At 61.9% G+C, this 14,365-nt stretch overlaps 4 protein-coding genes across 5 annotated transcripts; 2 read left to right on the top strand and 2 right to left on the bottom strand.

The window, feature by feature from the left end:
* Window positions 1-3,095: 3,095 nt before the first annotated feature.
* CHLRE_17g725301v5 (uncharacterized protein) lies at window positions 3,096-8,291 on the bottom strand. Its single transcript, XM_043072331.1, has 13 exons — window positions 8,114-8,291; window positions 7,935-8,027; window positions 7,778-7,824; window positions 7,567-7,638; window positions 7,200-7,374; window positions 6,177-6,667; window positions 5,973-6,053; window positions 5,638-5,817; window positions 5,494-5,538; window positions 5,268-5,360; window positions 4,937-5,137; window positions 4,547-4,720; window positions 3,096-4,409 (listed from the first exon to the last, which is right to left on the bottom strand). Exons 1-13 carry the CDS (start codon window positions 8,184-8,186, stop codon window positions 4,344-4,346), a joined length of 1,791 nt encoding a protein of 596 aa, XP_042914790.1. The 5' UTR covers window positions 8,187-8,291; the 3' UTR covers window positions 3,096-4,343.
* Window positions 8,292-8,421: 130 nt separating this feature from the next.
* On the top strand, window positions 8,422-11,882 carry CHLRE_17g725350v5 (uncharacterized protein). Of its 2 annotated transcripts, XM_043072332.1 has the most exons (8): window positions 8,422-8,692; window positions 8,771-8,866; window positions 8,935-9,168; window positions 9,268-9,458; window positions 9,788-9,862; window positions 10,044-10,170; window positions 10,485-10,805; window positions 11,036-11,882. In XM_043072332.1, exons 1-8 carry the CDS (start codon window positions 8,485-8,487, stop codon window positions 11,563-11,565), a joined length of 1,782 nt encoding a protein of 593 aa, XP_042914791.1. In that variant the 5' UTR covers window positions 8,422-8,484; the 3' UTR covers window positions 11,566-11,882. The 2 variants fall into 2 exon arrangements, with proteins under 2 accessions (XP_042914791.1, XP_001697152.2); XM_001697100.2 differs by lacking the exon at window positions 10,485-10,805.
* Window positions 11,883-12,181: 299 nt separating this feature from the next.
* Window positions 12,182-13,093, top strand: CHLRE_17g725376v5 (uncharacterized protein). Its single transcript, XM_043072333.1, has one exon. The coding sequence runs from the start codon at window positions 12,495-12,497 to the stop codon at window positions 12,810-12,812; it is 318 nt and encodes a 105-aa protein (XP_042914792.1). The 5' UTR covers window positions 12,182-12,494; the 3' UTR covers window positions 12,813-13,093.
* Window positions 13,094-13,190: 97 nt separating this feature from the next.
* Window positions 13,191-14,311, bottom strand: CHLRE_17g725400v5 (uncharacterized protein). Its single transcript, XM_001697191.2, has 3 exons — window positions 14,142-14,311; window positions 13,939-14,011; window positions 13,191-13,850 (listed from the first exon to the last, which is right to left on the bottom strand). Exons 1-3 carry the CDS (start codon window positions 14,245-14,247, stop codon window positions 13,655-13,657), a joined length of 375 nt encoding a protein of 124 aa, XP_001697243.1. The 5' UTR covers window positions 14,248-14,311; the 3' UTR covers window positions 13,191-13,654.
* Window positions 14,312-14,365: the final 54 nt, after the last annotated feature.

Here is a 14,365-nt window from a genome sequence, read left to right on the forward strand (position 1 = left end):
GCACATGTTGGAGACAGAACATACTTTGGCTGCGAGGCATCACGCGCTTCGTACAGCTAGAAAAGGGCTGAGCCCCGGCGGAAGCAGCGGATAGGTGTTCATGACAACTGGACAGCCGGAGGATGCCCCAGTGGGGAAGGGGAGGGCACATGCAGGGAGGCAGGGGGAGGTACGCACCGGGAGGCGGGCAGGCCCACGGACAAGGGTAGCCAATGCCGCACAGGCAGGGAGGATGTGGGACATGGACAGAGGGAGGCACAGGCGCACAGGCAGGGAGGCAGAGAGGAGCACCGGCAGGGACGCGGAAAAGGGGAGGCAGGGGCAGGCACAGGTTGTCCGCGTCCCTGCCTGTAGTGCTCCCCGCGCTTGTGCCCGCCCAGCCGTGCCCGCCGCTCTTGGAACGGCTCCTTCACCTCCTTGTCATGCACTTCTGCTCTGCCGCTGCAAACTGTTTGCCGTCTGCTTGGGGTATGGGCGTCAGCTGCACCCTACGGGACCTCGCCAACCTGCCTAAACCTGTCCCATCACACACCTCCTTGTCTACCTGGACGGGGCGGCGTCGCACCGGCCGCCGCCTGCTGCCGGGCTGTCCTGACCTGTTAGCATAACGTTCTTCCATCTCGCCCGGCGCCCGTCTGCACTGGTGTTCGGCTGTTCGCAGGTGCCTGTCGCCCGCCCGCTCTTCGTGCTCCTCCTCTCCTCCTCTCCTCCTCTCCTCCTCTCCTCCTCTCCTCCTCTCCTCCTCTCCTCCTCTCCTCCTCTCCTCCTCTCCTCCTCTCCTCCTCTCCTCCTCTCCTCCTCTCCTCCTCTCCTCCTCTCCTCCTCTCCTCCTCTCCTCCTCTCCTCCTCTCCTCCTCTCCTCCTCTCCTCCTCTCCTCCTCTCCTCCTCTCCTCCATCGCAACAGTTGCACTTGCAGTTGCATGGGTATCCAACTATCCAATGTCCACTAGACGCGCTTGCTTCTTGGCCGTCCACATCTTGGCTGTGCTTTCGGTGGAGCGCTTTGTGCCCTTCTTGGCCTTCATGGCCGCCGAGAACACACTGTGGGAGGCAGATCGGCCGCCAGAGAGAGGGGGTTACCTGCGAGCAAGGAATGCCATCTTCGTGTGGTGTTGGGAGGGTGAGCCCGAACCGCCCCTTCGCACCGCCCGCGCGTGCCCCCAGCCACCGTCGTGCACTCCAGCGCGCTCCGCCGCACGGTTGTCCCAGTGTCAACACGGCGGGGCGCCTGGCGTCGCCACCGCCGCGTGCCGTGGGCCCCAGTGCCAACTGTGTGAAACCGTGTGTGCTCAGAGGCAGCTCATGGAAACGGCGCAGCGCCGCAGCCCCATGCATTCCTCTGAATTCACACGCAGCTCAAAGATACAGCTTCCCAAACGGCGCGCGCACGCCGTTTGCACTCCCATTCGCACCGTTTCGCACGGTGCACACTATGCACTCCCACTCGCACGGAACTTCAGCCGCGACACTCCCATTGCCAACCCGTGGCGCTTCCTCACACTCCGGTTGTGTTTGTCTAGCAATCGCATTCGACTCGCCCGCCACTCATCCGTACATTCGGGCTCCCTTTTCTGCCTTGCCTCGCCCTGTTTTCGCCCCTGCTTGTCACACTGTCGCCCGGCCACCGCTTTGCTGCATTCTGTCTGCATTTTCTCTGCGGTTGCCTCTGGTGCTCATCCATGGACGCTGGCCATCTTCCTGCAGGTGCGCTGCGGCTCTGCATCGCGAGTGTGGCGTTGCGGTGTGTCTGTGTGGTGCTATCGCCTGGCCGGGCGCCCGGAGCGTGAGGAATGCGCATCAGCAAACTTCCAGCCAGCCAGCAACTTGTCGGTACAGTAACTCCGGCGTTCGAGTGTTCGACCAGCCATGCACTTCTGCTCTGCCACTGCAAACTGTCTGCCGTCTGCTTGGGATATGGGCATCAGCTGCACCCTACGGGACCTCGCCAACCTGCCTAAACCTTGTCCCATCACACTCCCACTCGCACGGTGCGCCAACCGCCAGCCTGCGCCAAGGCCTGCGCCGTGCTCCACCGTGCTCGTGATGGAACATGGCAAGGGGCAGGAAAGCGTAGTCCCGATGTGTGTGGTTCCCACCCGTGCCCACATAAATGCGTAGCAAGAAGGGACAAGGCATTGGTGCGTTGTTCGCGCGCTGTTACTGTACCGACGGTAGCTGGCAGGTTGTGTCGATGTTTTGCTGACGCGCATTCCTCACGCTCCGGGCGCCCGGCCAAGGCGATAGCACCACACAGACTCAATGCGACGCCACACCGCGCGGATAGCATAGCCGATGCGCACCTGCAGGCAGTCGACCGGCGTCCACGGATGAGCTGTGTAGACGAGCACTAGCGTAATGCAACGGCGTGCAGCAAAACAATGGCCGGGCGACAGTGTGACAAACAGGGGCAAGAACAAGGCGAAGCAAAGCAGAAGAGGGGCCCGAATGTGTACGACAATTGTGGCGGGCAGGCCGAATGCGGTGCAACACGCCAACAACACAACCGGAGGTGAGGAAGCGTTGCTGATGGTGAGGATAGGTGCTGCGACGTTCGGTAGGGGAGCTGTGGCCGCGCACTAGTTGGGAGGAAGTTTCCGAGGCGTTGTTTCCGAGGCATTGTTTGTGGCTGATGTTTGTGGCTGATAAAGAAAGAAGCAGAGTTTCGGCTGTGAGCGGCTGGCGAGGAGAGGCGGGGGCTGTTGCGTTTTGGAAGGCGGGCGGAAGGCCGCACACGCCGGGAGTCGGGCAGGCTGTAGATTTCGCTGAAGCTGCGTTTGAGAAGGGAGCCGAAGGGACAGCTGGGGTGGGACAGTTGGTGTGGGACAGCTGGAAGGGACAACTGGAAGGGACTACTGGAAGGGACAGCTGGGAGGGACAGCTGGGAGGGGACAGCGGATGTGGGACTGCTGGGGTGGGACAGCTGGGGAGAGGCACGGGACAGCTGGGGAGAGGCACGGGACAGCTGGCATGGGACGCTGGGTGGCTGCAGAGGCTGGCAGCGCTGGGGCTGGTACGTAGGTGGGTACTTGGGTACGCGGCTGGATGGGGCCCGGGCTCACGAAGAGCTCCCCGGTGGCATGATAGGAGGCGGCGTCTTAAAACCAGCAGCCCTGCGGCACGGGAGAGGGGACACGCGCACACACACAGGGCGGAGAGGGGACACGCGCACACACACAGGGCAAAACACAGCCAGGACGAAAAGCCCGCCAAGGAGCCCGCCCACGCAGCCAACACGCGCCCGCCGCAAACAGGCACTCACACGTGCACACACAACCCACAAGACGGCCGAGAAGCCGGCGATCACGCACCGCACGCCCCACACACGGCCGGCGGGACAGCACACTCCCGAAAACCAGCGCCCCTAACGCAAACCCAAGAACCCGACCCGCGCCGAACCGACAAGGAAAAAGCCCACACGCGCGCCAAGCCCTAAACTTGGCACCGACCTGTGCTCCACCGTGCTCCACCGTGCTCTGCCGCCCCTTGCCACACGCGTGCGCGCTCAACTGTCCACTCCCACTCGCGCGCCTGCCGACTAGCGCCAACTGCCCGTGTGCCTCTGTAATCTTTTGAGCATAGGGGGAGATCCTGAGCTTTCTACCCCCACCCGGCCACCCCCTGTACCGAGTGCATGTTACCGTTGGCGGTGGGTCGTTGCTACCGTACAATGTTGTTATGCGAGAAGATTGCACACGGTTGCGCTCACAGGTGGTTGCAGACCTGCAATGCATTCCGTTCGCTGCCATTACTGTTTGCACTCAGTGCCTCACAGTGGGTGAAGTGGTGGGACGAGTTGCACCGCTGTGCAAGGGCAGCACACGTAACAGCACAGGCCGTGTTCGCCAGCGGACTGACACTGTCCGGCCGACCGGGGCATCCGAAGTCAGCATCTGACATCCCCTGCTAGGGGTTACCAAGATGTTCAACGGGGGGGACACAGCCCTCATCCCCTTCCCTTCAGCCCTCAGGCCATGTACATACCCTTGCCCTGCCTAACCATGGCAGCAAGCAGTGACCGCTCAAGTGGTCAAGGGCCGCTGCACACTGCCTAATGGGTCATCCTTGCACATAACCAATCACGACACATCCTGCTCATCGCCAATGTGATTGTCCATGTCGAGCTGTCCTTCCTGAAGCTGTCAAAATCAGGTCATGTGACTACCGGACGCAAAGGTACAGTCCCTGCCTGAAAGTGGCCTGGTACTTCCCTTCATCCAGGTCGGCGTATCCCGGTAGATGTGTTCACGTGGCCGTAGTGAGCTTGCTAAGAGCTGCTCACAGACAGTACCCACGCTACCAATGTGTACGTTTCAGGGGCTCCATACTGGTGTCAACCAGCCAACTACTGAATGTGAGCATCCAGCTTCACGGACAGGACGCGGCCGTGCAGGTCGTGCCCGTTGAACTTCTGCAGGACGGAACAGAGGGGGCAGAACTTCAGGACGTGCTGGCTCAGGTGGTACATTCGCTCTGGCCATGCAGCACGCACGAGCAACAAATACCCCTACTGAGTAAGCAAGTAGTACAAGGGACCCCATTCCTCACCTCGATGGCGGCGTTTGCGCCCTCCGGCGCCTGGAACAGCACGGTCCCCCAGCCCTTGCTGCGGCCTGTCATGCGGTCCTTCTTCACCTCGCAGTCCAGGATCTGGCCGCACTGCTTGACCAGGTCGCGCAGCTGCGGCGACTCGTACGAGAACGGCAGGCCGTGCACCACAATCTGCCAAGGACAAGTCATGGAATAGCGGGAGTGCGGTACCGTGTGTTAGTACGGTATCCGAGAACACGCGGCACGAACTGCCTGTCTCGTTGGAGCTCCGCCACTAACCCCCGCTTGCAACTAACGCCGTTGGCTGCGATCCGCTAGTTCGGCTTGCTTTGGTCTAGTTTAGGCTGGTATATACAACCGCCCCTGGCCTCGACTACGCATTCACACCTGGCAGGTCTTGCGAGTCTCGGCGTCCACCTGCGGCCGCCGCTCGCGCATGTCCCTCCGCGGCGGGCCGCCCATGCCCATGCCCATGCCCATGGGGCCGCCCATCATGCCGGGAGGGCCCATCGGCCCGCCCATCATGCCCGGCGGCGGCATGCCCTCCTGCTGGTCCTCACGGATGTGGATGGTGCGGCCATCCAGTGTCTGCGGTAACAGGACAGTAGACATTGGCAGTCAAAGCAAGCACTGGCGGCCGGCACCCATAGCGCTACGTTGTACAGCAATGAAAAATGCAGATTGCTTGTGACAGCAGGCTAGCGCAGCATTAACGTACCGAGCCGTCGAGCTTCTGCATGGCCATCCGGGCGTCATGGGGGTTCTCGAACTCCACAATACCGCAACCCTTGGACTTGCCCGTCTCCTTGTCCTGCGCGATCGGACACCAACAGACCAGCCATTCAGCGCCCTGTGCTGTTTGGCAGGTGCATCAATACCGTATAGTCGGCCAGTCACAGCAACCGCACCGCAGCCATCACGCGCGATGCGCACTGGCCGCTCACCAATATGATCTTGCTGTACGTCGCACCGAACGACTTGAAGTGGTCCTGCAGCCGGAAATGTGCACGCGCGTGTTACTTATGAGCCGAAACCGGCACCCAACCCGTCCCCATTGTCACTCTAAAGCTGGACGGCTATGGCAGCACCTTGAGAGCGCGCCACTCGGTGTCAAACGACAGGTTGTTGATGAAGAGGCGGCGGCCAGGGCCTCCAGGGCCACCCGGGCCGCCCGGCCCCATCATGGGCGGCCCCATCATAGGGGGCATGCCGCCCATCATAGGCGGCATGCCGCCCATGCCACCCATGGGGCCCCACTGCGGACCATCCTGCACGTGGGAAGCAATAACAACCAGCGGGCTTATCAGCAGCGCTAATGGACATCACCGTGTGAATAGCGCAAGTGCGGGACTGAGGGCTAGCAAGGAGTAAAATTCAATCCCGCTCCCCGCCGAAGTCGCTTACGGTAACAATTGCTACTCACCATGCCCATACCGCCCATGCCGCCCATGCCGGGCATACCCATCGCGCCCATGCCCATCGCGCCCATGCCAGGCATACCGCCCTGCGCGCATTGACAATCAACACCATCAGTGTCGTTGTGAGCAGCCTCAGGTATATGTACAGCACCTATCAACTGGCAGAAATGCATGAAGCTCAGTCAGCAAGCCATACGACTGCGACTCACCATGCCGGCCATGCCAGCCAGGCCCATCATGTTCGCAAGCGCGGCCATGCCTCCCATGCCGCCCCCGCCTCCCATGCCCGCCGCTGCCGCCGCGTTGGCCATGCTCAGGAGCGACGCCATAGTGTTGGCACCCTGCATGCTCGAAGCAGCGGACGGCTGCTGCTGCTGCTGCTGCATCTGGCCCTGCTGCTGCTGCTGGGGCTGCTGCTGTTGCTGAGGCTTGACCATGCCCGCCATGCCACCCATACCGCCGCCCATGCCTCCTGCCATGCCACCAGCGCCGCCGTTAGCGCCCATGCCCATTCCACCGCCCATGCCGCTACCAGCGCCCATGCCCATACCGCCGCCGGCATTGCCTCCGCCCATGCCGTTGCCGCCGCCTGCCGCGCCTTGCATGCCGGCAAACTGTCCCATCTGGGACATGCCGCCTCCCATGCCATTGCCGCTCATTCCGCCTGCCGCACCCATCATGCCACCCTGCTGCGACGAACCTGCTTCCACAAATAAACGGCAACGGGAGACCACGCCAAATCAATCAGCCACCAATGCTGCGTTCAGGCTCAGGCATGGCCCAATACCTCGAACGAAACACACGGCAACGTCAGTAAGAACAAGACGGCGGCATCGGCATCTCCTAGCGACACAATGCCATCATGCTTGGGTAGCTGCGCAAGGGTTAGTCATTGTGTGGCATCCAGCACTCCGAGAGACTCGTCCCCCCAGAGGCAGTACATATGCAAAAGGCAGCTACTCTCGTCGTAAATATGGCCCTATGCGCTCTTCAGAGACACACGCATGCGCCCTGCTCGCAGCCTGTGATGCCCACAGCTACGGACATTTGTCCGCGGCGTCGCCAGGCGTGCTTACCTCGTTACCTGCAACTCGCTATATCCCACGAGTGACACGGCAGCTACTCAGGAGCCGACCGAACTCCAACCCACGTGCCCTGCATCCGCTACCCACGTCACCCACCCGCACCGCTCGCCCATTCAGCCGCCCGCGCGCCGTTTCGCAACAACATACCATAGAGGTTTCCATCGTTGCCGCCCATGCCGCCGCCTCCGTACATGCCGCCAGTGCCCATTCCGGCACCCATGTTCCCGCTCGCAATCTTCTTTGCGGCCGGGTTCCCGTCGCCACCCATGCCCCCAATGGGATTGTCCTGGTCAAGGCGCACGTAGATGGTCCTCCCCGCCATCTGCGTCAACATAGCGCCAGCCACGTGCAACACCGAGCAGTCAGCCTATCGTAACGACAGACACTACGCGACTGCCCATCCTCCTTTCGCGTCGCACCGAGGCGCCTCTACTCAAGCACAGACGCGGCCACCTGAGCGTCTCTCACACTGCTTCATGAACACATCGGACGCCGTTCAGCCGCCTTCACACACCTGGGTACCGTTGAAGAGCTGTATCGCGTTTTGAGCCTGCTCAGCAGTCTCGAATTCCACCACACCGCAGCCCTGCGCGCGGGAGTGGGGCTTGACGCTAACGCAGCCATACCCAGGGTTTGCGAAGCCCGCCTGCCGCTGCACTGCCGACCGGCAACTTCCCGCCAAACGCTCACGGCTGTCTTCAAAGTAATACACATCACCAGCGTACCTTCGACGTGCCCTTCTCCTTGTCCTTCATCACGCCCGCGTACACCACTGCAAACACAGGCGTGCAGTGACCACAGAGGAACCATGTGAGTATTTAACACATAAATCCGGTTCCTTCTTTTGGAACCACGAAAGCCGACGACTTGCATGTCACCCACCTGTCCCCGCCGTCCGGAAATAGCGCTTCAACTCCTGCCAATCCACGTTGAACGGAAGTCCAGCCACAAACACCTTCTTCACTCCATCGGCGCCTGCATGAGCGCCGTTCAGGGCCGTCAACACGCAAGCTTGCGCGGACTAAGCAGGTTCCCAGACGACGACCGCGCGCGGCACACACCTTCGTCCTCGCGCCCACGCTTGCGCATCATGCCACCACCAAAGTCTCCAGCGCCTTGCCCCATGCCCATCATCTTGGCTAGAGTGCTGCTAAAAACTGCTGAGTGTCCGAAGAGGGATCTAGCCTGTGTCCGGGGGCCTGGGTCAATGTTATGTCCTTTCCCCAGGAGCTAAGTCTTCAGTTGGTGCGAGGAGAAGTCAGAGAACTATCAAGACGGGGCGGGGATGCCCCCGATCGGCACAGTTGGGGCACAATCCGGGGAGTTTCGCCCAAGCAATCACGCCAAGTAGTACTGAAGCGTTCATCACTAACCCAACGCATTAGCATGGTCCTCTGAGTTCAATTTGTTATTTCGTAAACAGCACCCGGAAATGCGGGGCTCGGTCGCGTTGTTGCTGCTTGCCGGCCTAGCCCTTTGTGCAAATGCGCAGAATGCTATACGGGGCCTGAACCCGGACCTAGCGGCCCACTACTCAGGGGCTGGGGGCAAGTTCACATGCATTTCCGGGGGCAAGACTATTCCCTTCAAACAAGTCAATGACGACTACTGCGATTGCGCCGATGGCAGCGACGAGCCTGGTAGGACGAATTGATTCCTTTGGACAGCGTGTGGAACCGAAAGATGAATCCCGATTGCTCCATTTACTCGACCTGCAGGCACTGCCGCGTGCCATAATGGACGGTTCTACTGCCGTAACCTGGGACACGAGCCCAAGCTGCTCGCGGCGGCCTTCGTGGACGACGGCGTCTGCGGTAAATGCCCATCCCGATCTGCCGCGCCCACGTCGGGACTAACCGAATTTCTGTGGTTTGGACCGCAGATTGCTGCGACGGTTCCGACGAGGTGAAGGGCAAGTGCAGTAACACTTGCCTGCAAGCCAGCGCGGCGCACCGGGAGTCGCTGAAGAGCAACATTGCGCAGTATGAGCAGGCGCTGGCCACCAAGGCCGACTTCATTAGCCAGGCGCGCGCCTTCAAGCAGAAGCTGCAGACAAAGGCGGCGACTATCGACCAGGACTACGCTGCGGCGCAGGCGGAGGTGGAGCGGTTGAAGGGTGAGTACGGGCGTTCGGGAGTGGCCGCAGTTACCCTCTTGCACCCACAGTGTTGCGCTCCAGCTTGACTCGTGACTTTCTATGCCCGTTTTAAAACAGCCGAGGTTAGCCGCCTGGAGGCCGAGGAGTCGGTGCAGCGGGCAGCGGAGGAGGCCCAGCGTGCTGCGGACCAGGCAGCGCAGGAGCAGGCGGCAGCAGCTGCTGCTGAGCACCAGGAGCTCAATGCCGGGTCGGATGGGCACGCTGAGCGTACCCTGCAGGAAGAGGGCCAACAGGCGTCTGAGGAGCGGGTAAGCTGGGGTGCACAGTTTTGTTTGGGCAGCGGAGGCAGGGGCTGGGCAAAGGGCTGGGGCCAGAGCGGGCACGGTGAATTGCATCCGTCCAGAGACCGCTTTGCGCGCGTGCGCTGTCCTGCATTCAGGCAGGCACCAGCCACAAGCGCGGTCGAATTCTCCTGCTGCCTCTGGCCGCGTCCGCTAGCTTTGTAACCCTGGTGCTCATTGGGGCATACTTTGTGCTAAGGTAATGCATGCGCCGGATCCACTCACGCTTTACCTTGGAACATCTGATGGACGTGCCACACTCACCGCTTTGGGCGCCTTGGATGCTGTGCCTGCAGGAGGAGACCCCGGAGGAGAGGGGACGTCGAATCGCTTCGCAGTGGACTAACGATCCTGAGGCCGCGGGCGTCCCGGTGAGGAGGAGCCAGCTGCAGGGAGGATGTTGGATTTCGGAAAGGGACTACGCAGCGGACTTGCGTTGCTGTACGCGGTGTGGAAATTGCTCTGGTGGTAGCTAGCCATAGGGCTTCTTTGAGGTATGCTACCCTGTGATAGGGTGGTCTGAGGCTTTTTGCTACTGTGCGCCCACTGCAGAGCTCCCAGGAGCATGTGAACGAGGGCCAGGGTGAGGGCGAGGAGCATGAGCACCACGGCGACTACTCCCACCAGGACCAGCACGACCACGAGGACGGCGACGGCGAGTACCACGAGCCCCGCCCAGGTGAGAGCGCGCCTGTGTAAGCATGGGCGTGGTCGGTGTATTCTGCCGGTGCATGCATAGGCGGTGCGCTTGCGCGCGTGCCCTTTGCCAGAGCAGGATCAGCGGTTCGGAGCCGCGCCTGCCCGGCTTGGCACGCCCTAAACGCTAATGTACGCGCAAGGCGCGACCCTAGACTGCGCGTATCCAGCAGTGCCAGCGCCAGACGCGGTTGCGGTTGCGGTGCGAACCAGGAACAAGCAAGCCGAGCCGAGCCGCCTATAACCCCAACCGCCGCCCGGTGCTCTGTCGCCCACACCGGGTGGGCTGACCCGCAGACCGGGACGAGCAGGAGGCGCTGTCGGAGTGGGAAGACTTCATGGTGTTTGTCGGCATTGTCCAGGAGTGGGGAGCGCGCTGGTGGCATACCCTCAAGACCGTTTTCCAAAAGGGGATCAGGGACGAAGTGCTGGCCCACCGCGAGCGCCAGCGCCAGCGCGTGCAGGAGGCGTCATCCAACCAGGGCAACCAGGAAACTCGCGGACGCCGTCGGCAGCGTCAGGCCCGTGCAGTGGACAGCCCTACCCCAAAGCCGGCCCGCCGTCAGCGCTCTAGGCCCGCTACCGCGTCCTCGCAGCCGGCAGCCGCCCGAATTGCAGGTACTGCTGTATGGTGGTGCCCCGGACTCCCAACACCCCACGCCCGCGCCGACCTTTCGTCACCTTGCACAGTTGCAACCACGCCTCCATCCCACCGTAGCCTGCGTTTCACCTCGCTTTCCACCTCGTCGCCCACCTATCCTTAGCTTAAACCCCACGCCCGCTACCACTTAACTCTAGATCCTCGCAAACCCCGTGCTTCCCCTTTCTTTCCCCCCGCTCCCGCGCAGACGCCTCCACGCCGCTGGGCGAGGTGCGCGCCAAGCTGTACGACGCCGAGGCCACGCTGCGCGAGGCGGAGCGCGACAAGGAGCGCATCGCCACCTACCTGTACGGCAACCTGGACTTCGGCCCGGAGGACATTTTCCTGGCGCTGGCCGATCAGTGCTTCACCAGCAGCCAGACGCGCTGGACCTACGAGGCGTGCATCTTCAAGCACGCGGTGCAGCGCGAGGGCTACAGCAACAGCGTCACCGTGGGCCGCTGGTCGGGCTTCTCGTCCGACTACAAGACCATGTTGTTCACGGGCGGCGACGAGTGCTGGAACGTGGGCCCGCGCTCGTTCACGGTGGCCATGTCGTGCGGCAACGAGAACGTGCTGAGCGACGGCGAGGAGCCCGCCACCTGCGCCTACAGCGCCAAGTTCACCAGCCCAGCGCTGTGCAACGACGAGGAGCTGATCGGCTTGCGCAACCAGCTGGCCAACCTAGAGGCGTTTGAGCGCGAGGTGGCGGAGAAGATTGCAAAGGACGAGTTGTAGGCGGGCTGTAGTGGCGGCTGGTGCTCCTTAGTGGTGGTTGTGGTGTTCTGGGTATCCTGGAACCCGGCTTAGAGTCTAGAAGCTTGATGCAGTAGCTTGCGGTGTTGGGTGGATAACAAGGGGGGTGGGCACATAGGGAGAGCGATGGACAGACGCAAAGCGAGCGCAGACCCACAACGGGCCGTAGGTGTAGCGAGAGGCGAGGAGAGGCTGCACGTACATAGCGAGGCCAGACAAGAACTTGTACCCGCTACAGCACATGTAGGCTGTGGGCATGTGTAAAAACTGTCGGCAGCAATGTGTAAAGCATGCGTGTTTGCAATCCGCGCGGTGTGGCGTCGCATTGAGTCTGTGTGGTGCTATCGCCTTGGCCGGGCGCCCGGAGCGTGAGGAATGCGCGTCAGCAAAACATCGACACAACCTGCCAGCTACCGTCGGTACAGTAACAGCGCGCGAACGACGCACCAATGCCTTGTCCCTTCTTGCTACGCATTTATGTGGGCACGGGTGGGAGCCACACACATCGGGACTACGCTTTCCTGCCCCTTGCCATGTTCCATCACATGCGTGTTTGCAATACTGGGCTGCCTGACTACACGCAATGTGCCTTCTTCAAGTAGCCAGACATCCTTGGGCACACATGCACTTCACAACCCTGCTCTTGTTTGTACTAGAAGTTCAGTGGCGCACATGCGATTCGGCACACGCGCTTTGGGGGTTGAACCCCAGGAGCCAAGCGACGTCAGGCGCGAGAAACTCCTCAGGAGACTAGCAGCGAGTCAGAGATCAGACGGGCTCAGGTGCCGTCCGGTTGAATGTTACACCGCAGGGCCGTGACGCCAACTCTGCGACGAACATGCGGCACGCGCTGATGAAGGTGCTGCTTGGTAGAGCGCGGCCTGCGGCCCTGCGCCGCGGCGGCAGCGGCGATGGTGGTCGTGGAGGGCCTGGCCCCACCAGCAGCAGCAGCAGCAGCAGCAGCAGCAGCAGCAGCAGCAGCAGCAGCAGCAGCAGCAGCAGCAGCAGCAGCAGCAGCAGCAGCAGCAGCAGCAGCAGCAGCAGCAGCGGCGGCGGCAGCAGCAGCAGGATCTGCAGCGGCACAGGGCCTGGCGGCAGCGGCACAAGGCCCAGCAGTTGCGGTGTGCATGTGCGTAGCGGAGGGGGCGAGCAAGGCCACGTGGAGGTGGAGAGCGCGGCGTCGCCCAAGAAGCGGCGCGGAGCGCAGGTTGAGGCCGGCCGGTGCCTAGTTCGGGTCTTTGCTGGCGAGCATAGCACCGCACAGTATGTGGCAGGCCGCAGCAATGAGGAGTGTTGCGGGCTAGAGTGCTAGACCTGGTGGTTGCAGTCGCGGTGGGGTTGGGCACGGCAGCGGCTGTAGTGCAGGACTCAGCGGCCCACCGGGGCATTCTGCATGCATAGGGCACCGGCTACACAGCCGCTGTGTTGTCATACCTATAACACGTCTCTGCTATCTGGTATGCCCCAAACTGTACAAGCGTGGTGGTGCTGGTTCATCGACATTTAAACCTGGCTCTCCACGCGCGATTTCCCGCATGCAGCCACCCTGTGGACGCTACACGCCGCACTCCGTGCGACGGCCCTCCACCGGGCCTGGTGTACACAATCACGTTTTCATGTTACATGACGCATTTGTCTGTGCGCCTGGAAGTCTGCGAGAGCTGATAGATAGCCCCTTGCTACCGGACCCTCGCGCGCGAAACCTTCCTAAATTCCCACTTCACACATGATCCTGCCTGCACTTACCCCATGCTCTCCGGCTCATCAGTCACCAAACTACCTATGCTGTCTCCCCCATCAGATATAAGCCTTGATAGCAATCTCCTCCGCGGCCCCGCAGGACAATGCGCTGCCGCCCCGCCTCGTCTAACACAATGGAACATCACCAACGGCTGCCACGACATGGCCGCGGCCCCTCCACACGACCCAGCAGGCCCCCGTCAAACGCCACCGCAACCAATGAAGCCCTCCTGCAGGTGCTGCTCTCCCCCGCGCCAGCCCGGCAGGGCGCCTGCCTCAGCTCCGGCAGCTGCTAGTTGTCTGCACGGCGCACCGCCATGGCACGGCATGTCTAGTGGTGGCCATGGCCACTGCTCTCGCCCTCCGGCAGCGTCCCGTCGCGGTTCAGCTTGCGCCCACGGAAGTCCACGGGGTCCGGCACGTTGGAGTTCCACATAATGCTGGGAATCCAGCCCTTGGGGGGCATGTGCCGGACCTCGTTCGCTGTGGAGTAGGAGAAGGTCATGTAGAGCAGCACGCCAATACCCCTGCGCGGAGCCGCACGCACTTATATCGTTAGCATTATGCAAAACCATGCTGCAAGGCAGCGAACCAGCTCCTGCTCCTTGCGCTCACCCGAGCGTGAGCAGGGTGTTCTTCCGCCAGCCCTTGGGGTCGCAGTAGAAGCCACCATGAGGATACCAGATTTCTGTATGCAATATCATGGGGGACTCTGTCAGCTCAGGGGCCAAGTCTTGAGCTCTCCAGGGAATGCAACCAGCATCACGCCCTTGGTCCCAAGCCATCATGGCCCTTGTTTCACGCCCTATTCGCCGCACCGCGGTTATAGTGAAACTCTGGGGGGCAAAGGCCCGACTTCGGTGCGAGCTGCTTAGCCCAGCTGGGCTCCGGCCCCGCAGGAGCGTGGTGGTGTCCTCCGCCCATTATGTAATGTCTAAAAGTCAACAAATGCTATTTCGGTAAGCGTGCGGTAGACCAAACTTGGGAGTCGGGACTACGGGATTGGTCGGCCCATGCCAAAATAAGTGCTAGCAAGGGGCGT

This window comes from Chlamydomonas reinhardtii, chromosome 17, assembly GCF_000002595.2.
Source record: "Chlamydomonas reinhardtii strain CC-503 cw92 mt+ chromosome 17, whole genome shotgun sequence".
In the NCBI taxonomy this organism is placed as follows: Eukaryota; Viridiplantae; Chlorophyta; class Chlorophyceae; order Chlamydomonadales; family Chlamydomonadaceae; genus Chlamydomonas; species Chlamydomonas reinhardtii.